The 24,703-nt window shown below is 38.6% G+C and overlaps 1 protein-coding gene across 4 annotated transcripts in view; it reads right to left on the minus strand.

Moving 5' to 3' along the window:
- LOC109112557 (gastrula zinc finger protein XlCGF57.1-like) overlaps positions 1-24,703 on the minus strand; it is an 89,857-nt gene that overhangs the window by 31,581 nt on the left and 33,573 nt on the right. Inside the window, exon 4 of one of the 4 annotated variants that reach the window (XM_042721184.1) lies at positions 8,692-11,036. The exons of the other annotated variants lie outside the window; for them this stretch is intronic. Within the exon in view, the coding sequence (XP_042577118.1) occupies positions 9,628-11,036 (1,409 nt within the window). The 3' untranslated portion in view covers positions 8,692-9,627. Of the gene's footprint in view, positions 1-8,691; positions 11,037-24,703 lie in introns of those variants that run through there. 4 annotated transcript variants of the gene reach the window in all.

A 24,703-nucleotide genomic window follows, 5' to 3' on the forward strand; every position in this document is an offset into this window, starting at 1 on the left:
ATACATTATAAGGATATTCTTAAGGCATTATAAAAAAAAAAGAACATAAAAAAAATACTTCTAATATGTTGTATCATCTCACGGATATTCAAAAGAACAGTTTTAATATATTATAATATTTACTTATTTATGGTTATAGCTCTTAAGAGTATGATGATTTATAACACAATGAACACGTTGCATCCACTTTTACAATGGATTATATTTCTCATAGTTATAATGTATTATAAGTCTCATATCTTGCAATTTTTCTTATTCTGCTTAAAGCGGTCAAAGACCACTTATATCAAAGACTGGGTATTTCCCAACCTAAACATTTATGTTTATATACATTTATGTTAACTTGTTGTATATATTTATGTTAACTTCAACGTTTAATGTACCTTTAATGTTAAGAGCATAGTGAGAAAATATGTCTGTTTTCATTCATATTCTTATTCAGAGGACATTTGTGCAAAAATGGAAAACGAGAAACTATTTGCAGAAATGGGCTACACAACAAGAGAGACTCAAAGTCAAAAAACTTACCCCATTCCAGGACAAGGCATCCAGAGATAGTTGTAGTAGAATAAACACAAAAAAATAAATTTATTTAAATAATTTCCCCTGCTGATTTTGTACTTTTGCCCAATGACAAAGAAATGATCAGTCTATAATTTTAATGGTATGTTTATTTGAACAGTGAGAGACAGAATAACAACAAAAAAGTCCAGAAAAACGCATTTCAGAAAAGTTAGAAATTGATTTGCATTTTAATAAGTGAAATAAGTATTTGCCCCTTCACAAAACATGACTTAGTACTTGGTGGCAAAACCCTTGTTGGCAATCACAGAGGTCAGATGTTTCTTGTAGTTGGCCACCAGGTTTGCACACATCTCAGAAGGGATTTTGTCCCACTCCTCTTTACAGATCTTCTCCAAGTCATTAAGGTTTCGATGCTGACGTTTTGCAACTCGAACCTTCAGCTCCCTCCACAGATTTCCTATGGGATTAAGGTCTGGAGATTGGCAAGGCTACTCCAGGACAGTTTGGAAGGCAAAACAAAGTAGTTTCGCTTTCACAACCAAACACACAGCGTCTATACAACATGGCAGCAGCTGCAACAATACTACAATGAGAATAAAAAGTACACCTTCTTTCTTTGATGAACATCTGGGCAGGGTTATGCAAACCTTCCCACATAGTGATGTAGACATGGGGGCGTGTTTGAATGAGCCGTTTTAGAGGGTAGTGGTTGACTGTTAACCCTCTGAGGTCTAAAGGGGGTTTTGGGGGCCTGGAGAAGTTTTGACATCCCCTGACTTTTGTGCTTTTTTCAGTTGCTTATAAACATATACATGGCTAAAGTCTGAAAACACTGTATCCAGTACAAACTGGGCTACAATAATATGTAAGTAGCATGTATGTACATGATTGTGTTTTTGAGAAAACAACGTTTATTCATGGTTAGTGAAAAACTACAATTTTGAAGTCACTGAAATAAGGTCATAAAACACATACAGAACATTTGTTCACAAGACTGTCAAACCTGGAGCTTGTAGCCTAGAGTTTTTGCTTCAAAATTATGTGAAAATCATCTTGTTTACTCACTCACAGAAAACGATAGATTAATTTAAATTTTCTACGACACTTTTTGTTTGTAAAGGGCATATGCGAGTAGGCGTCAACTATCATGAATATTAGTGTGATTCACAACTGAGAAGACAAAGACCCACATAATGAGCTGCATAATGAGCCTTTCAGCCAGGTGTGTGACTGAGAGAGAAGAGTTACAAGAAAGAATGTGAGGACAAAATAAATGTATATATTTTTAGGTTTGTGGTTTATTTATAATATATTTAATTATCCCACAAAATAATTTGAGATTCACTTGCGAGTGCAGTTAAACAGTTTATTAGGAACAATCAAAGCTGACTTTCATAGCTGGATTTTTAGCATCATTACTCCAGTCACACAATTCTTCAGAAATCATTCTAATATTCTGATTCGCTACTCAAAAATCATTTATTATTGTTATTATTATTATTAATGTTGAAAAGAGCTGAGAATATTTTTTTCAGGTTTATTTTTATATATAAATTGAAAGAACAGCATCATTTGTAACATGATTATTGTATTTATCATCACGTGTGTGCTAAATTAATTTACATATACTTATTATTATTTATATATATATACACACACATATACATATACACATATATACATGCACACATATATACAAACATATATACATACATACATACATATATATATATATATGTATGTATATATATATATATATATATATATACACACACACATATACATATACATATACATATACATACATATATATACATACATATATATACATACATATACATTGTATGTATATATATATATATATCATATATATATACATATATATATATATATATATACATATATATATATATATATATATACATATATATATATATATATATATATATATATATATATATATATATATATATACATATATATATATATATATATATATATATATATATATATATATATATATATATATATATATATATATATATATTACATATATACATATACACATACACATATACACATATATACATACATACATAATAATGTATCCAAGCTTTTGAATGGTATAGTGTATATTGTTACACTTGGAGTAAGACTGGAGTAATGATGCTAAAAATTTAGCTTTGATCACAGGAATAAATTAAATTTTAAAATATATTCAAATAGAAAACAGTTATTTTAAATAGTAAAAATATTCAACAATATTACTGCTTTAGCAAACTGGTATTGACTGGTATTGTGTAATGTTGAAATATATAAATGAACATCACATAACTAGCATTTCCAAAGTGTATATTGTTTATGAGCTCTTAAATAAACCAAATGATAAACTGCATTATTAACATTATTTTGATGGTCACTGATACTAGTAGTACAGTAGAACATTTAGATGATGTGAATGGAACTTCATAATGTTTCACTTGATTATACATTTAGTCAGGAATTATAGTTTGGGAAAAGTCTATCTAGTAAAATGTGTACACGTTATGTGAAACCTAATACAAGTGTATATATATATAAAAGAGACCTCTGCTGGATTAAGCGCTTCATTCTTTTTCAAAAAACTTGAACAGTCTTGCTGCTTTGTTTTCTGTGGTATGGGCGTTTACCCGCCGCAAGTTTCACGTGGAACATTATAATCTCAATAGTGCGCTCGGCGCGTGGGTGTGGTCACATTAGATATAATGAAGAGAGAAGTGAAAGACGGACATTGCGTTGTTTTCATATGGATTACTTTATCACAGAATATTTTTGGTAGCACTTTCTCAGTTTAAAAGTAGACATGTCAAGCTTTCTATAGATATTCTCTCATGTCTCTGTGTTGAGTATTCACTGAGTTACAGTTCATTTTAATGATGCATTTCTAAATAAAGCACACCTTGTTTGTTATCTTTATTTTATAAATGCACAAAGTTTTGTTGTTATTATGTGTGCATACAAATAAAAGTAGACCCTTTACAGATTCGATTGATGTATTTCTCTTATCTGTAGAATATCTTTAGAAAGCTTGACATGTCTACTCGCTTCCGGCTTTGCTACCGTTCGGACGTTCTAGCTTACTGCTCTGCGCTTTGCTTCTTATTTCTGTACTTTTCTCAGATTTTTCTAAGATTTTTATTTCAGCAGATCAGCACAGTGCTCAAACAATGGATTTTTGGCACAAACACTAAAACTAAAAACTCTTTGGGACTTGAATAATACTACAAAAAGAAGACTTTGCCTCCCACTGCCAGCAGCTTACATACCGGAGACAGGAAAACAACTCCCTACATTCAAACAGAAGAGAGAGAAAATGCCTCCTGTTGAATATACTTGTTGCATGAACTGCTGCAAACTTCTACAAAGGATTGTGGTTCTTGAAACAAAGTTACTTGCTGGACTTCCGAAACAGACGGAACACTCAGCAGACCGTCGTCATGGACCCTCTCAGCATACAGCCGGTGAGTCCCATGAATCTTCTGAATCTCAACAGTTTTATACCAAGTGTAGAGGAACAAGCCGAAACTGATCGGCACACTAATAGATGGCAGAAACAGGGAGCGAGACCCAAAGGAACACGAGACATCAGATTGTCACGAGTTTCTCGTATTGCTGCTGTAGCATCCTCTACCCCAGATTCGACTATGACAAGTCTTGTGAATACTGGTATTCTACTACCCCCTATACATCTTGAGAACAGATTTGAAGCATTAATGAATGCGGGTGAGGAATCCCCAAATGTGATTAAACATGGATCGGATCAGCCAGCAGCCAACACCGCTACTAACAGGCGCTCAAGGTCGAGCAGACAGCGGCATTCAGCTCAGAGCGCAGTCGAGCCCAGGACTCTGATAGTGGGTGACTCTATTATCAGAAACATCAGTAGCAGGACTACAACAACATGCTGCCTTCCTCAAGCAACGGTTTCTGATGTGAACAAGGAACTTCAGAACCATTCTGATGAAGCACAAGACTGCAAATCGAATCATCATCCATGTGGGGAAGAATGATATTCGGAAAGAGCAGTCAGAACTCCTTAAGAAGGACTTCAGTGAACTCTTTCAAACACTTTGAAGACTCAAAGTTCAGTCGTTTATCAGTGGACCACTTCCAGCAAGGGGAACAAATATATTTTCACAGTTGCTTGGGCTGAACAGATGGCTACAAAGATCTTGCAATATAAAAAGAGTGAATTTCATTGACAACTTCAATCTTTTCTGGGGCCATAGACAACTGTTTAAACCGGATGGCCTCCACCTTAACAAACTTGGAGCTAGAGTGCTTAAGTCAATATCTACTTCTGCTTACGCCATTCTTCAGCAGAGTATGTCAATTCATTCAGCACACACACACCAGGTCCGAGTCATCATGTGGTTGACATATCCCACAAGGACACCATCCAGCCACAACAAGCACTGCTGATGGACACTATCCCGGCTGAGCCCTGCCCACAGAGCTCCTCACAGACAGATTGTGATGTATCAAAACAGATACAAGACTCAGCACCCAAGGATGACCTTCTGGAAAACAGCCAGGGAAGCCAGGGAAGCCAGGACAACATATCACAGTCACTGGAAACCCCAGAGACACAGCCCTGCTCACCGGATACATTATCCCTCTCTCCAGCATCTCCACTTCTGTGCTTCTCACAGAAAATGGAGGAACTGTTGTATGCTGGGACAAAACTCTCTCACTCATTTGCTGCAAGCCCGCAAATATCACCAAAAAAACGGCGGGCCCCCCAAACACCAAAGCCTGTGGGCCCTGCTCCTGTGAGAGCTCTCCGACCGCTGCCACAACGCCAGGGCCTAAACCCTTCATCTGCTGTAGGTGAACAAAAAACAACTGATAGCAGCTCTCAGTGATATGTGCCGGGTCCCCGCTATAATAGCAGCAACATTCACAAGTGTTTACAGAACAAGCGGGAACCCAGTGTGCCTGTAGCTTTCTCTATTTCAGTTTTATCACGTGATAGAAAGTCTAAGGTCTTTTCAAGCTCAAGGGCAAACTTATCTAATCTGCGGCCTATAATGCATCAAACTAAGATTGATGTAAAGACACAAAGTACTGCCATCAAGTTAGCATTTTTAAACATTCGCTCACTAAAAAATAAATCATTTCTAATCAATGATTTTATAACCACAAACAATCTGGATTTTATGTTTCTAAATGAAACATGGCTGCAGTGCAACAGTCCTCAATGAAGCAGCCCCTCCTAACTTTACTTGTGTGCAGGACTGTTAGGAGAGGTGGAGGTGTAGCTGCTCTATTTAAAGATATCTATCAATGCAAGCAAATGTCATTTGGTCAGTACTTGTCTTTTGAATATCTAGGGATTGTGCTGTAAGGTGCTCCACGCATTCTGTTTATCATTATTTACAAGCCTCCAAAATACTCTCCAGCCTTTGTTGAAAAGGTCACAGAAATGCTATCAATGATTTCCTCAGAGTTTGACTGTTTTGCTATTGCAGGGCATTTTAACATTCATATAGATAATGCAGAAAACAAAAATTACAAAAGAAATGATAATGGTTCTAAACACTTTTGACCTGGATTCAGCATGTGCATGGACCCACACACAAAGGTGGACACACTCTAGATTTAATCATCAGTAGGGGTCTAAACATTTCATCCATTGTTATTAATGACGTAGCACTATCTGATCACTTCTGTATTTTCTTTGATATATTGATCTCTGCTACCACTGAATCTAGATCTGTCTCTGTCAGAAGGAGATGCATTAACGAGAACACTAGTGTGTGGTTTATGGAGGCTATATCTCTAACACCAAGCATTTCTGCAGACTCTGTTGATATTCTCCTTGATTCCTTTAACTCAAAAGTTAAGAATGTTATTGATGATATTGCTCCAATAATAGTCAGTAAGAAAACAAACAGACAGATATCAGTTTGGAGAAGATCAACAGCAGTTCAGACTATGAAAAGACAATGCAGAAAAGCCGAGCGGATGTGGCGGAAGACGAAACTTGAAATTCACTATAGCATCTATAAAGACAGCCTTCATGCTTTTAATGTAAAACTAGCCACAGCTAGACAAAAATTCTTCTCAAACCTTATAAACAGTAACTTAAACAACACTCGTACTCTTTTTGCCACTTTCGAGAGACTGACAAACCCCCCAAGTCAGATTCCCAGTGAAATGCTCTCAGACAGCAAATGCAATGAGTTTGCTTCCTTTCCTGAGAAGATCATCAATATCAGGAAGGCGATTAGCACATCCTCAAGTAATGCAGAGGTCAGACAGATCTGGACACAATATCAAAAAGATACTATGTCTATTTTTGAAGCAATTGATAGCAGAATTTTGGAAGAAATAGTGCAGCACCTAAAATCGTCAACCTGCTATCTTGACACACTTCCCACATCTTTTTTCAAAAGTGTGCTTAACTGTTTAGAAGCAAATCTCTTAGAAGTGGTGAACGCCTCACTTCTTTCTGGGACATTACCAAACTCCCTGAAAACTGCAGTTGTTAAGCCCCTCCTGAAAAAGAGCAATCTTGATAACACCATTTTGAGCAATTATAGACCAATATCTAATCTTCCTTTTATGGGCAAAATTATAGAAAAGGTAGTGTTTAATCAACTGAACAAATACGTATACTCAAATGATTCCTGGACAATTTTCAATCTGGTTTCCGACTGCATCACAGCACAGAGACAGCGCTCATTAAGATAATAAATGATATTTGCTTAAATTCTGATTCTGGCAAAATATCAGTGCTGGTATTGCTAGATCTCAGTGCTGCGTTTGACACTGTCGATCATAAAATACTACTAGAAAGACTGGAAAACTGGGTCGGGCTTTCTGGGATGGTACTCAAATGGTTCAGGTCATACTTAGAAGGGAGAGGTTATTATGTGAGTCTAGGAGAGCATAAGTCTAAGTGGACGTCCATGACATGCGGAGTCCCACAAGGCTCAATTCTGGCACCACTCTTGTTTAGCCTGTATATGCTCCCACGAAGTCAGATAATGAGAAAGAACCAAATTGCCTATCACAGCTATGCTGATGATACACAGATTTACCTAGCCTTATCGCCAAATGACTACAGCCCCATTGACTCCCTCTGCCAATGCACTGATGAAATTAATAGTTGGATGTGCCGGACCTTTCTTCAGTTAAACAAGGAAAAAACTGAAGTTCTTGCATTTGGAAACAAAGATGAAGTTTTCATGGTGAATGCATACCTTGACTCTAGGGGTCAAACAACTAAAAATCAAGTCAGGAATCTTGGTGTGATTCTGGAGACAGACCTAAGTTTCAGTAGTCATGTCAAAGCAGTAACTAAATCAGCATACTATCATCTAAAAAACATTGCAAGAATTAGATGTTTTGTTTCCAGTCAAGACTTAGAGAAACTTGTTCATGCCTTTATCACCAGCAGGGTGGACTACTGTAATGGTCTCCTCACCGGCCTTCCCACTAAGACCATTAGACAGCTGCAGCTCATCCAGAACGCTGCAGCCAGGATTCTGACTAGAACCAGAAAATCTGAGCATATCAGTCCGCCTTTAGTTACTATGCCGCCCACAGTTGGAATCAGCTTCCAGAAGAGATCAGATGTGCTAAAAGATTAGTCACATTTAAATCTAGACTCAAAGACTCATCTGTTTAGCTGTGCATTTGTTGAATGAGCACTGTGCGATGTCCGAATTGATTGCACTGTATTTTACATATTCACTGTATTTTATATAAAATCATTTTCTATTTTTAACTGTTTTAAATTCATTTTAAATAAATCAATTTTTAAATCATTTCCAATGTTTTAAAATTGCTTGTTTTATGTTTTTTTTTTAAATACTTGTTTTATTTTTTGTTATTATTTTTCTTCATGATTATTTTACCTTCTTTTATGTAAAGCACTTTGAATTACCACTGTGTACGAAATGTGCTATATAAATAAACTTGCCTTGCCTTGCCTTGCCTTATCTGTATGATCAAAACTTAAAGTGTAATTTAAGTTCTTTTCGGGGTTATCAGGAGAAGATGCCTCAACACGCGTATACTCTGGGATCGACTCCAGAGGGTTAACTTTGATAAAGAATATCTCTTTGGATTTGAGACTTTAGTCTTTGCAACTTCACAGACCTTCTTTATGCACCAAGAGCTTGTAACACTCCAATGAGAAAGGAAAAATTGAAATCGCATCATATGACCCCTTTAATATTATTAACATATTTGCATATTCTGCAAGGGGTATGTAAACTTATGAGCACAACGACTAGCACAACGAGCTACATTGCTCAAGCCACAAAAACAGATTGGATAGTTTGCCAGATCTTTGTGCTTTCGTTTGAGGATATTTAGCACCGTTTAGAACCGGGCCTGGGCTGACATCAGGGATTCCATGACTAACAATTTTGGTGGTGGTGGGGGGAGGGGGGTTCAATTGTGTGCATCATGAAATTAATGTAATTTACACAATCGTTCAAAGGTTACATTTAAATTATGTCAGTTATTTTATGAAAACAAAAGTAAAGAATAAAATTAAAATCTCAGTCTTTCTTAAGTGTTACAGTCTCTTCTTCAGCTCCTCGAACAAGAACGGTTTGTAAAAACTTCTACTTTCCTTAATAAAAGAGAAAGCAAACTCAACTGGGAGATTAAGATCAACTTAAAGATGGAGTTCCTCATCAAAGAACAATGTCAAAAAGTTTTATTCTTGTATGCCATTTTATTTTGTGATATAAATGATATCAGTGTGCTTTCCAATAAATTTTATATTTTTCAATTGTCTTATAATGCATGTGTGTCACTTGTAATCTACTGGTTTTGAAGATGAAGATAAACTATTACTCACTGTGAAAACTTTAGATAATGTTTCTTCGTCAAGTCACTTGTAATGTCTGGTTAGAACAGATTTATACAGATGATATTTTACTGCTTGATGCGTTATTGTGTCACATTTGGTGAGGATGCAGCATCAGATCTGAGAGTGCTGGATCTGAAGATGATCTACTAACTGTGATTGTTTTTTGTATGACTGTGTAGAGCAGAAGATTGATTGAAACACTTCCCACATGCAGTGCAGTGATACGGTTTCTATCCAGTGTGGATGCTCTCATGTTTTTTCAGACTCACTGAATGATTGAATCTCTTGTCACAGTGTAAACACTTGTAAGGTTTCTCTCCAGTGTGAATCCTCTCATGTGTTTTCAGACTTGATGACACACTGAATCTCATGTCACAGTGTGAACACTTAAAAGGTTTCTCTCCAGTGTGGATCCTCTCGTGTTTTTTCAGATTTGCTGACTGACTGAATGTCTTGCCACAGTGTGAACACTTGTAAGGTTTCTCTCCAGTGTGAATCCTCTCATGTGTTTTCAGACTTGATGACATACTGAATGTCTTGTCACAGTGTGAACACTTGTAAGGTTTCTCTCCAGTGTGAATCCTCTCATGTGATTTCAGACTTGATGACACATTGAATCTCTTGTCACAGTGTGAACACTTGTAAGGTTTCTCTCCAGTGTGAATCCTCTGGTGCTTTTTTAAACACTTCGCTGAAGTATAAGTCTTCTCACACCCAAAGCACACATACTCTCTCACACCAGTATGTATTTTCTGATGTAATTTTAAACTTTGTAGTAATGAAAAACTCTTTCCACACAAATAACATGAATGTGGTTTCTCCTTTGTATGAACTTTTAGGTGTGTAGTCAGGTTTGTAGCCCACAAAAATGTTTTTCCGCACTGACCACATGAGTATAGCTTCTCTCTAGTGTGGATGTTCATGTGCTCCTTAAGTTTTGATAATTGTGAGAAACTCTTCCCGCATTGATCACATGTGTAAGGTTTCTCTCCAGTGTGGATGTTCATATGATGCTTAAGTTTTGATGATTTTGAGAAACTCTTCCCGCACTGAACACACGTGAATGGTTTCTCTCCAGTGTGGATGTTCATATGATGCATAAGTTTTGCTGATTGTGAGAAACTCTTCCCACACTGAACACAAATGAATGGTTTCTCTCCAGAATGTTTTATCTCGTGTTTTTTTAGGTGATCTGACTGACTGAATCTCTTGTCACAGTGTGAACACTTGTATAGCTTCTCTCCAGAGTGAATTATATCGTGTTTTTTCAGGCGATCTGACCGACTGAATCTCTTGTCACAGTGTGAACACTTGTATGGTTTCTTTTCAGAGTGATTTATCTCGTGTCTTTTCAGGTGATCTGATCGCTTGAATCTCTTGTCACAGTGTGAACACTTGTATGGTTTCTCTCCGGTATGAAGTCTCATGTGAACATCAAGATTAAATTTGGATGTCAATCTCTTTCCACACTGAGTGCAGGTGAAAGATTTATTGGCTCTTGTTTTCCTTAATATGAGCTGTTTGCTTTGACAGCACTTCAAAGGTTTTTCTCCAAAGGTTTTGAAGTGATTTTTTCTCTGAACTTTGAAGTGCTCAACTTCACTCAACTCTTCATTGTCCTCATTTTCTTCAATCAACTCTGAAATAAAAGCAAAACAGTTATGTTGTCAGTAACTCATAAAAAAAGGTTTAAAGACAACAAATTGAACCCTGATGTAACAGCAGAAAGTAGAGTATACAAAATTTTGATAATTTTGCGAGAGTGTCTGGCTGCAGACTTGCACTTGCACTCTCAGACACTTGCGCTTCCGCTAGTGACATCACTTGCAGGCTTTATTTTATATTTTATTATATTTATTTATTATTCTTTGTTTGAATTTCTTAACATTTTACAACAGCAGCCAGGTGATGTAGACAAGAAAAAAGTGTTGGCAACACACACAAGTTCAATTTCCACAGAGGTCAACGGTGGGGTAGTGGCTATTGTTTTTTTTTTTGTTTTTGTGTGTTTTATAAGTAAATGAGATGATTGACTTGGAATGACTGTGTCTTTTTTGGGGGGGGTTGGAATGACTAAATAAAATAAAATAAAAAGTACAATGGATAGAGTACAATTTTCACAATTCAACATCAAGTACCCCATAATTAGAAAAACCCACAAAAAACCCACAATGTTCAAGTTTAAAGGGAGAAAAATTTTCAAATTCATGAGATAAATTGTAAAGTTCAGGTTAAGTCATAAATGTTCAAGTTGGGAGATGTTTTTTTGAGTTAATTTGTAAATTTTCAGGTTTAGTTATATGTGTTGGAGTTTTTTTTGTTGTGGTGGAGTGATTTATTTAATGTTTGGGTGAAGTATTTATTTTTTGGATTCGGGCGCCAGACTTTTGGCCTGTCACCAAATAAATTTAAAAAAATAGTGATAACGCAGGGAGATTTTAAACCACAGTTACAAAGAAAAACTGCATGAATTTTTTGCTCATTATATGATTGAAGACAAACAACAGTTTGCAGTTTGAAATAACTTTTCTTCATACAGCAAATCAAAGACCCATATAAACAGAGAGACAAAAAAACAAACGAAATGACAATTGCAAACGACAAGGTTTTCATACAAGCATAACTAAATGAACTGAGTAGCCCTCTTGACGGCGTTTTCCCAACACAAAGTAAACAAGATCAGCAGATCCGAGGCATTCTCTCCATGACTGGCAGGGAAAAGTTCTTTGGAAGGCAGCGTTTTCTCCGGAGTAGCAAAACCCAATCGAATGGCGATCTTGGGAGTTCCTTCAGCAGGTCGTATCACTCTCTGCAGCCGGTGGATCTATAATGTCCACACTCACCCCGACCAAAATACAGCGTGTGTCTTACTCCTGCCGATCAACTCCTCATGTGAGGCTCACATCCTTTGTGTGGCTTGCTCAACTGCCTCTTGGAGTCCGTGTTTACCATTTCCCCCTTTTTTCCCATCAATTCTTCCTTTTTATAATTTCAGCTTAATTGTTTTCATCCCGATATGGGCTTCCCGAGATTTTTTTTGCCCCTTTTTTCCCATCAATTCTTCCTTTTTATAATTTTCAAAAGCTACTCAAAATTCCAAGGACAAAGTTGAGACAGAAAAGGGATTGTGTTTGCAGTAGTAGCACCAAGCCTTTGAATAATTTACCTTTACAAGTCAGGGATGCTGACTCTGTACATATTTTTAAGGTACAGTAATTCTTCTCACTGATCATTATTATTACTATTCTTTTAAGTGTTTTTATATTATTATTATAATCTATATATTGAGATGATGTGAAGCACACTGGTCAACATGTGTTATTTTAAAGTGCCTCTATTATGGGTTATGAAAGGTTCATATTTTGGTTTTGGGAGTCTCCCATAACAGGTTGACATGCATGCAAGGTCAAAAAACACTTTCATTGTCGTCTTATAGCATTAATTTTTACCCAACTTGCTCAATGACTCCCAAACACTTTCACAGCACTTTCAGATTTAAAACCTCACAGGATGTTTTCATTCACTAAAGCCCCTTTTAAAGTTGTTGTTGGTGTTTTTAATTTGTTTGTTCGCCTTCTGTGTGAATGCAAACATGCCCCGGGATTGATTCCGGGATCGATCCTGGGTTGGGGACCTGGTAACATTGCCGGGTTCAGTCCCAGAACGAGCAATGTGTGGACAAAAGCCAGAACCAATGCCGCACGTTATCATGCAACTTTTTTTACCAGGTGTTTTGAAGGCAGATCAACGTTCGTGCCAAAAAAAATGTGCAAACTGTAATGAAGCAGAGATCAGTTAGTTCCAAAAAACCCACCCTTTAAATATCTCAACAAATTAGAATGCTTCATAAGACCAATAATAATGATAACTAGATAAAAAAAGTTTGTCAAGACAAACTTTAAGTTGGCTTGAGAAAGCCTGAACAGTGAGTTTGAAGTTTTTAAAGTGTTTAAGAAGTTACTAAAGCAAGTGATTAGCATATTGCAAGCATTACTAGCAAGTGACTAGCATGTCATTAGCATGATTAGCAAAGTGTTTCTAGCATGATAAGCTAGTTACTAGCATTTTGCTAGTATGATTAGGAAGTTACTAGCAGTCATTAGCATGATAAGCTAGTTACTAGCATTTTGCTAGTATGATTAGGAAGTTACTAGCATGTCACTAGAATGTTTCTAGCATGATTAGCAAGTGACTAGCATGTCACTAGAATGTTTCTAGCATGATTAGAAAGTGACTAACATGTCACTAGCATGTTTCTAGCTTGATTAGCATGTGACTAGCATGTTTCTAGCATGATTAGCATGTTTCTAGCATGTTCGTAGCATGATTAGCAAAGTTACTAGCATGTCACTAGCATGTTTCTAGCATGATTAGCATGTTCCTAGCATCTTGTTACCATGATTAGCAAGTGACTAGCATGTTTCTAGCATGATTAGCATGTTCCTAGCATGATTAGCAAGTGACTAGCATGTCGCTAGCATGATTAGTATGTTACTAGCATGATTAGCAAGTGACTAGCATGTCGCTAGCATGATTAGCAAGTTACTAGCATTTGCTAGCAGCATGATTAGCTTCCTAGCATGATTAGCAAGTGACTAGCATGTCGCTAGCATGATTAGTATGTTACTAGCATGATTAGCAAGTGACTAGCATGTCGCTAGCATGATTAGCAAGTTACTAGCATTTGCTAGCATGTTGTTAGCACGATAAGCATGTTAGTAGCACGATTAGGATGTTACTAGCATGTTCCTAGCATGATTAGCAAGTGACTAGCATGTCATCAACATGATTAGCAAGATACTAGCATGTCGCTAGCATGATTAGCATGTGACTAGCATGTTTCTAGCATGTTCGTAGAATGATTAGCAAAGTTATTAGCATGTCGCTAACATGTTTCTAGCATGATTAGCATGTTACTAGCATGTTACTAGCATGATTAGCAAGTGACTAGCATGTCACTAGCATGATTAGCAAGTTACTAGCATGATGCTAACACGATAAGCATTTTACTAGCATGTTTCTAGCAGGATTAGCATGTTACTAGCATGTTCCTAGCACGATTAGCAAGTGACTAGCATGTCGTTAGCATGATTAGCAAGTTACTAGCATGTCTCTAGCATGATTAGCAAGTGACTAGCATGTCTCAGGAATTGTTTTTTATTTGTTTGTTATTGTTAGCAAGTTAGTCAACATGATTAGCAAGATACTAGCATGTTGTTAGCATGATAAGCATGTGACTAGCACACATGATAGATAGATAGATAGATAGATAGATAGAAACAGTCAGATGATAGATGGATAGATAGATAGAAACAGTCAGATGATAGATAGAGATCGATAGATAGATCGATAGATAGAAACAGTCAGATGATAGATAGATAGATAGATAGATAGATAGAAACAGTCAGATGATAGATAGATAGATAGATAGATAGATAGATAGATGTATGGTGATATAGAAACAGTCAGATGATAGATAGATAGATAGATAGATAGATAGATAGATAGATAGAAATAAAAAGTCAGATGATAGATAGATAGATAGATAGATAGATAGATAGATAGATAGATAGATATAAACAGTCAGATGATAGATAGATAGATAGATAGATAGATATAAACAGTCAGATGATAGATAGATAGATAGATAGAAACAGTCAGATGATAGATAGATAGATAGATAGAAACAGTCAGATAATAGATAGATAGATAGATAGATAGATAGAAACAGTCAGATAATAGATAGATAGATAGATAGATAGATAGATAGATAGATAGATAGATAGATATAGTCAAATGATAGATAGATAGATAGATAGATAGATAGATAGAAACAGTCAGATGATAGATAGATAGATAGATAGATAGATAGATAGATAGATAGATGTCTGACAGACTCTGACATTGTCTGTGATTCAGGAGTGGCTTAACAAGAGGAATACAACAACTGTAGCCAAATTCATTGACACATCTGTGTGTGGTGGCTCTTGATGCCTTGACCCCAGCCTCAGTCCGTTCCTTGTGAAGTTCACTCAAATTCTTTAATCGATTTTAAAGAATAAGGCTGCGGTTCTCTCGGATGGATGTGCATCTTTTTCATCCACACTTTTTTCTTCCACTCAACTTTCTGTTAACAGTTAAGTAGTTTAAGTCTTTGGTTCTTTTAATTGTGATGATTTTGGCTCACATTTAACAAAAACCCACCAATTCTTTCAACAAATTAGAATACTTCATAAGACCAATAAAAAAAATAAAAATAAAAAAAAAACATTTTTAGAGAATTGTTTTAATTATGTTGATTTACTGTACATGGACTGAATACTTGTTAGGGGCTCCTTTTGCTTTAATTACTGCCTCAACTCGGCGTGGCATGGAAGGGATCAGTTTGTGGCACTGCTGAGGTGTTATGGAAGCCCAGGTTTCTTTCACAGTGGCCTTCAGCTCATCTGCATTGTTTGGTCTCTTGTTTCTCATTTTCCTCTTGACAATACTCCATAGATTCTTTCTGGGGTTCAGGTCTGGTGAGTTTGCTGGCCAGTCAAGCACACAAACACCATGGTCATTCAAGCAACTTTTGGTGCTTTTGGCAGTGTGGGCAGGTGCCAAATTCTGCTTGAAAATTAAAATCAACATCTTCAAAAAGCTGGTCAGCAGAAGGAAGCATGAAGTGCTCCAAAATTTCTTGGTAAACAGGTGCAGTGACTTTGGTTTTCAAAAAACACAATGGACCAACACCAGCAGATGACATTGCACCCCAAATCATCACAGACTGTGAAAACTTAACACTGAGGGACTTCAAGCAACTTGGGCTATGAGCTTTCCACCCTTCCTCCAGACTCTAGGACCTTGGTTTCCAAATGAAATACAAAACTTGCCTTCATCTGAAAAGAGGACTTTGAACCACAGTCCAGTTCTTCTCCTTAGCCCAGGTAAGACGCCTCTGACGCTGTCTGTGGTTCAGCAAATTCCTTGACACATCTGTGTGTGGTGGCTCTTGATGCCTTGACCCCAGTCTCAGTCCATTCCTTGTGAAGTTCACTCAAATTCTTTAATAGATTTCGCTTGACAATCCTCATAAGGCTGCGGTTCTCTCTGTTGGTTGTGCATGTTTTTCTTCCACACTTTTTCCTTCCACTCAACTTACTGTTAACATGCTTGGATACAGCACTCTGTGAACAGCCAGCTTCTTTGGCAATGAATGTTTGTGGCTTACTCTCCTTGTGAAGAATCAGAATCAGAATGAGCTTTATTGCCAGGTATGTTTACACATACAAGGAATTTGTTTTCTAAAACAGAAGCTCCGCAGTGCAACAGAATGACAGCGACAGAACAAAAAACACACAATAAAAGAATAAAAAATACAAAAAATACAAATAAGCAGGTAAGGAATGACAATATACAAATTGACAATTGTATGGCAGATATATTACAATGAGCAGTTATGTATGTACAGGTATATTATGTGCAAATCTTGTGGCACCATCTAAGCCCCGAACGGTGAGTGTCAGTACCCGCGTCACTACCTCTTCCTCGAGCATAAGGTTGCCGGTTATCATAACTGTTAATGATGATGCTATTTCCACTACTACACTATTAGATTCTGGGGCAGCTGGTAACTTTGTGTCACATGGATTTGCCCTGCAACATAAAATCAAACTCACCCCTTGTGATCTTCCTTTGGCAGTGGAGGCGCTAGATGGACGACCCATCGAAGAGGGGAAAGTTTTATCTGTCACAGAGGAGGTCAAACTACAAATAAGAACCCTTCATTCTGAGCACATCAAGTTCTACGTCATCCCTTCACCCAATCACTCTGTCATTCTAGGACTACCCTGGCTGCGCAGACACACTCCACACATCTCCTGAAGGGAGGGGCAAATCACTCAATGGGACACTACCTATCAGAATCACTGCCTAGCGAGGATCACACGGACGCCCCTTCCTGACTCTTCTCTACCTGTTCAGAACACGGAGAAAGTAAGTCTGCCCACCGAATATGCAGACCTAGCAGAAGCCTTCAGTACGAGGAAAGCATCACAGCTCCCAGCCCACCGGTCAGATTAAGCCATCGATCTGATGCCCGGCCCCACTCCTCCTAAGGGGAGGATCTTCCCGTTATCACAACCAGAATCAGAAGCTATGAAAACTTACATCGAAGAAGAACTGGCCAAAGGATTCATTAGACCCTCGACGTCTCCTGCCTCGGCCGGGTTCTTCTTTGTAAAGAAGAAAGACAGAGGACTGAGGCCGGGCATCGATTACCGCGGCCTTAATGACATCACTGTTAAGTTCCGTTAACCCCTGCCATTGGTCCCAGCAGTGCTAGAACAGCTCCGCCAGGCTAAATACTACACTAAACTGGATCTGCGCAATGCTTACAGGCGTCGCAACAGGCCTTCGATGCACTAAGGACTCGGTTCACTTCAGCGCCCATCCTCCGACATCTGGATCCAGACCGTCCATTCATTGTCGAGGTCCACGCTTCGAACACCGGGGTAGGCGCTATTCTTTCTCAACGTCACGGATCACCAGCAAAGTTATATCCCTGTGCCTTCTTTTCTCGCAAATTAACGGCAGCAGAACGGAACTATGATGTGAGCAATCGTGAACTTCTGGCCATGAAATTAACACTAGAGGAATGGCGCCACTGGCTGGAGGGAGCATCACACCCATTTATAGTTCTCACCGACCACAAGAATCTCGAATATCTCCGCTCGGCCAAATGACTAAACCCCAGACAAGCAAGGTGGGCGTTATTCTTCACAAGATTTCAGTTCACTGTAACGTATAGACCTGGTTCAAAAAATACCAATACCAATGAAGAAATGGTCTGCTCAATCATCAATGACAGTATTCTTCCCGCGAAACTTCTCATTGCCCCTGTGCAGTGGGACATCATGACTGAAATAAAGAACCTGAATCTTCAGAACCCGCCACCTCCTGAATGTCCCGCAAATCTCACCTATGTTCCAGAATCCCTACGAGAATGCCTATTAACCCAGGTACATGTTCCACCCAGTTCAGGACACCCCGGAATCACTGCCACAGCGCATCTGCTCAAGAACCAATTCTGGTGGCCCACTCTGTTAATTGATAAAACCAAATTCGTCCAGAACTGCACCATCTGCAACACGTCTAAAACCCCCAGACAACTACCAGCAGGACTGTTACAACCACTGCCCACACCACAACGCCCATGGTCTCACATCGCCATCAACTTCATCACTGACCTTCCCAACTCACAAGGTAATATTACTATACTCACTATTATAGATCGATTTTCCAAAGCCTGCCGTCTAATTCCCCTGCCGAAACTTTCCACCTCCTTTGAAATAGCTGAACTAATGTGCAATTATGTATTACGTTTCTACGGTTTACCTGAGGACATTGTCTCGGACCGGGGTCCTCAGTTCACCTCAAGAGTATGGACTGCCTTCTTCAAACATCTGAACGTGAACATCAGCCTCACATCTGGCTACCATCCTCAGTCCAACAGACAGAATGAACGCCTGAATCAGGAAATTATTCGGTTCCTACGATCCTATTGCCAACGACGACAAGCGGACTGGAGCAGGTACTTATTTTGGGCGGAGTATGCACAGAATTCTCTCATGAAACCAGCCACGGGGGAGACCCCCTTTAAATGCATGCTGGGTTTCCAACCACCCTTGTTCCCCTGGGCTGGTGAGCCCACCGACCTCCCGTCAGTCACAGATTGGTTGCAACGCAGTGAGGAGGTCTGGGACCGAGCTCATACCCACTTACTACATGCCGTAAGAAGACAGGAACAGCAGGCTAACCAACACCGACGCCTCAGCCCCGCATACATCCCAGGACAGTGGGTCTGGCTCTCCACAAAAGATCTACACCTCAGACTGCCATGCAAAAAACTCAGTCCCAGGTATGTCGGTCCATTCAAAATCTTAAGACAAATAACTCCAGTTTTGTTCCGTTTAGATCTGCCCACTAATTACCGTATCTCTCCAACATTCCATGTATCACTTCTAAAACTCGCTGGTGGTCCGGGAGGAGAGCCGGAGGAGGGAGCCAGACTGCAGAATCCCCCGCCATTTCTCGGGAGGAGAGCCGGAGGAGGGAGCCAGACTGCAGTTTCTTGACTCCAGGCACCGGGGTGGCACTCTCCAGTATCTGGCCGATTGGGAGGGGTACGGACCGGAGGAGCATCCTTGGGTCAAAGCTGGAGATATCCTTGACCCCACACTCACAGGGGAGTTTCATCGGATGCATCCGGAAAAACCGGCCCCTCGACATTGTGGTAGACCCCAGCGTCGTTTGCTTTCTCGCATCAGGAGCCGCTTGCAGGGGGAGGGCTCTGTTACAAAGGAGGCTCCCATACTGCCTCCTTCCCACCACCAGAGGGAACTCTCACCTGAATATTGAGTTGTAGTTCCCATCGTGGTTCATCCCTGGGACTGATTGTGCACACACACACACACACCTGCATCTAATTACACACACCTGCAGCTAATATACACACACTTATAAGCAGCTCACTCACTCCTACTCACTGCGAAGTCTTGATTTGCCCCGGCTGTCACTACTGAGCGTTTAATCTGCAAATGGATCCCGCCTCTGCTGATGCTTCACAACAGTATCAATTAATAAGTCCAGTAGGTTGGCTGAAGTTAGGTGATGAGAAGGAACCATTTTGAGTCCAAGGATCTTTTGAAAAGTCAAGGCCGAAGGCCTGGCAATCTTTTGTGAATGAAAAGTAAGTGCTCTAGCTCACATCCTCAGAATCTAACCGACCCACAGACTGCCTGAGCTATGTGTTGGGGCCCACCGAGACATGCCCGCACCAGCTCAGGCTCTCCACATGGACAGAGAAGACTTAGCAGAAGAAGAAGAATCTGTGTGGAACTGTGCGTGAGCCTTTTAAAGTCTGAGAAGATTCATGGCTCTCAGGATGGGCTTGTCCAATGGGAAAGGTTGAAATTCCAAGTGGGAGGTTGGAAATACTGGAGAGTTTTACAACCCTTTGTGTGAAAGCATGGTAATTTGCATATGTAACTGGATCAGAAGTTGATATACAAACTAGTAAAGATTCTAAGAACACTAATATGTTGCATAGGTATCAACATATAATATATCCTCTAAATTAGATCATCCAAAGAAAAAAAATCATAGAGACCAAACATGGTATATGTAAGGTTACATGAATGTGTAAGTGTTTCTATCATAAGCATGAATTTAAAACAGTTAAAAATAGAAAATGATTTTCATAAAATACAGTGCAATCAGTTCAGACATCGCACAGTGCTCATTCAATAAATGCACAGCTAAACAGATGAGTTTTGAGTCTAAATTTAAAAGTGGCTTGGTTTTAGCACATCTGATCTCTTCTGGAAGCTGATTCCAACTGCGGGCAGCATAATAACTAAAAGCGGACTCCCCTTGTTTTTTGTGAACCCTTGGTATTTCTAACCCACTCAATTGTTAGGTTTATATTTAGTGAGCATATCTGCAATGTATTTCGGTCCTAGGTCATGTGATTTATAAAAGTACTTTAAAATCAATCCTAAATGTAACTGGAAGCCAGTGTAAGGACCTGAGGACTGGTGTGATATGCTCAGATTTTCTGGTTGTAGTCAGAATCCTGGCACAAGCGTTCTGGATGACCTGCAGCTGTCTAATGGTCTTAGTGGGAAGGCCGGTGAGGAGGCCATTACAACAGTCCACCCTGCTGGTGATGAAGGCATGAACAAGTTTCTCCAAGTCTTGACTGGAAACAAAATATCTAATTCTTGCAATGTTTTTTAGATGATAGTATGCTGATTTAGTTACTGCTTTGACGACTACTGAAACTAAGGTCTGTATCCAGAATCACACCAAGATTCCTGACTTGATTTTTAGTTGTTTGACCCCTAGAGTCAAGGTATGCATTCACCTTGAGAACGTCATCTTTGTTTCCAAATGCAATGACTTTTTTCCCTTGTTTAACTGAAGAAAGTTCTGGCTCATCCAACTGTTAATTTCATCAATGCATTGGCAGAGGGAGTCAATGGGGCTGTAGTAATTTGCCAATTAGGCTAGGTAAATCTGGGTATCGTCAGCATAGCTGTGATAGGCAATTTAGTTCTTTCTCATTATCTGACTTAGTGAGAGCATATACAGGCTAAACAAGAGCGGTGCAAGAATTGAGCCTTGTGGGACTCCGCATGTCATGGACATCCACTTAGACTTATGCTCTCCTATACTCACATAATAACCTCTCCGTTCTAAGTATGACCTGAACCATTTGAGTACCATCCCAGAAAGCCCGACCCAGTTTTACAGTCTCTCTGGTAGTATGTTATGATCGACAGTGTCAAATGCAGCACTGAGATCTAGTTATACCAGCACTGATATTTTACCAGAATCAGAATTTAAGCAAATATCATTTATTATCTTAATTAGCGCTGTCTCTGTGCTGAGATGCGGTCGGAAACCAGATTGAAAATTTACCAGGTATCCATATTTGTTCAGCTGATTAAAAACTACCTTTTCTATAATTTTGCCTATAAAATAAATATTAGATATTGGTCTATAATTGCTCAAAATGGTGTTATCAAGTTTTCAGAAGGGGCTTAACAACTGCAGTTTTCAGGGAGTTTGGAAATGTCCCAGAAAGAAGTGAGGCATTCACCACTTCGAAGAGATACGCTTCTAAACAGTTAAGCACACTTTTGAAAAAAGATGTGGGAAGTGTGTCAAGAAAGCAGGTTGACGATTTTAGGTGCTGCACTATTTCTTCCAAAATGTTTCTATCAATTGCTTCAAAAATAGGCATAGTTTCTTTTTGATATTGCGGACAAATCTGTCTGACCTCTGCATAACTTGAGGATGTGCTAATCGCCTTCCTGATATTAATGATCTTCTCAGAAAGGATGGAATCAAACTCATTTTGCTGTCTGAGAGCATTTAACTGGGAATTTGACTTGGGGGATTTGTCAGTCTCTCAACAGTAGCAAAAAGAGTGCAAGTGTTGTTTTAAGTTACTGTTTATAAGGTTTGAGAAGAAACTCTATCTAGCTGTGGCTAGTTCCACATTGAAAGCATGAAGGCTGTCTTTATAGATGCTATAGTGAATTTCAAGTTTCGTCTTCCTCCACATCCGCTCAGCTTTTCTGCATTGCCTTTTCATACACTGTACTTCTGTTGATTTTCTCCAAGCTGATTTCTGTCTGCTTGTTTTCTTACTGACTATTACAGGAGCAATATCATCAATAACATTCTTAACTTTTGAGTTAAAGGAATCAAGGAGAATATCAACAGAGTCTGCAGAAATGCTTGGTGCTAAAGATATAGCCTCCATAAACCGCACACTAGTGTTCTCGTTAATGCATCTCTTTCTGACAGAGAAAGATCTAGATTCAGTGGTGGCAGAGATCAATATATCAAAGAAAATAAATGATCAGATAGATCTATGTGCTTAACAATGGATGAAATGTTTAGACCCCTACTGATGATTAAATCTAGAGTGTGTCCACCTTGTGTGGGTCCATGCACATGCTGAATCAGGTCAAAAGTGTTTAAAACAGTTATCATTTATTTTGTTTTCTGCATTACCTATGTGAATATTAAAATCCACTGCAATAGCAAAACAGTCAAACTCTGAGGAAATGATTGATAACATTTCTGTGAACTCTCCAACTAAGGCTGGAGAGTATTTTGGAGGCCTGTAAATAATGATAAACAGAATGCGTGGAGCACCTTTCAGCACAATCCCTAGATATTCAAAAGACAAGTACTGACCAAATGACACTTGCTTGCATTGATAGACATCTTTAAATAGAGCAGCTACACCTCCACCTCTCCTAACAGTCCTGCAGACACTCATGAAAGTAAAGTTAGGAGGGGCTGCTTCATTGAGGATTGTTGCACTGCAGCTGTCTTCTAGCCATGTTTCATTTAGAAACATAAAATCCAGATTGTTTGTGGTTATTAAATCGTTGATTAGAAATTATTTATTTTTTAGTGAGCAAATGTTTAAAAATGCTAACTTGATGGCAGTGCTTTGTGTCTTTACAGCAATCTTAGTTTGATGCATAGGCCGCAGATCAGAAGAGTTAGCACTTAAGCTTGAGAAGGTCTTAGACTTTCTATCACGTGATAAAACAGAAATAGAGAAAGCTACAGGCACACTGGGTTCCCGCTTGTTCTGTAAACATTTGTGAATATTGCTGCTATTATACACTGTAGTATATGTTCAGGGTAAGAATATTTCTCAGGTGGCCGCGAAGCTCACTAAATCCATGGATAATATTACAGCTTGGTTAAAACAATCCTGCCTGCAGCTTTATACATCAAATACAGTAGCAATGTTTTTCACAAAGTCCAATAAAAACTTCAGTGTTGAGCCAAATATTTTCGTTTCTGGGGAAAGGCTGCAGATAGTGTCAGAATACAAATATCTGGGGGTTTTGATTGATTCAAAGTTGTCATTTACATCACATGTAAAAAGGGTCTGTAATCGCATCAAATTTAACCTCATGAATTTTAGACACATTCGCCATCAAATGTCCACACAGGCAGCAAAAATGTACATGCACTCTATGATCTTTTCACATATCATGTACTGTCTACCCATATGGTCACAAGCTGGTGTTACATCTCTGAATCCTCTGCAGTCACTTTACAAGCAAACTGTTAAAATTCTGGATAAGAAACCAAATATTTCTCATCATTGTCCAATATTACAAAAACACAGATTACTCAGTTGGGAAAACATGGTCAAATATTCAAATCTATGTCTTCTATACAAAAGTATTAATGGTTTATCATCCCCTCCACTCCAACAGTTTGTTAACGTCCATCTAGCTGATCACAGCAGAACCAGAGGTGCAGCGCGGGGAGATTGTGTCATTCCCTTTAGAAAAAGTGTATTTGGTCATACTTCTTTTTCTGTTCGAGCTGCTACTGAATGGAACCGCATTCCCTTAATCATTAGAAATCAAAACACATATTGTATATTTAAGAACCATTTAAAGAAATGGCTTCTTGAATTTCAGATCTGTCAACATTAACACATTCCTATACCTGCTCCATCCTCTGCTGGCATCTTGCCTTGTGTGTGTGTGTGTGTGTATGTGTCATGTTTTTTTTTGTTTTTTTTTGTTTTGCTGTATTTCGATTGTACTTTTTAACATACTAGGATTTATATAAATGTATTGTATTTTTTTATTGTTATATGTATTCTTACTGTCTTTTAGGGTGACTTTTAACATCTGTCCTGGGACTGCAGATGAAAAATAGCCTTCTGGCTAACTCTGGCATATTGGCAGAAATGTTTATTAATATGCACTG

Source organism: Cyprinus carpio, chromosome B3, assembly GCF_018340385.1.
Source record: "Cyprinus carpio isolate SPL01 chromosome B3, ASM1834038v1, whole genome shotgun sequence".
Lineage (NCBI taxonomy): Eukaryota > Metazoa > Chordata > Actinopteri > Cypriniformes > Cyprinidae > Cyprinus > Cyprinus carpio.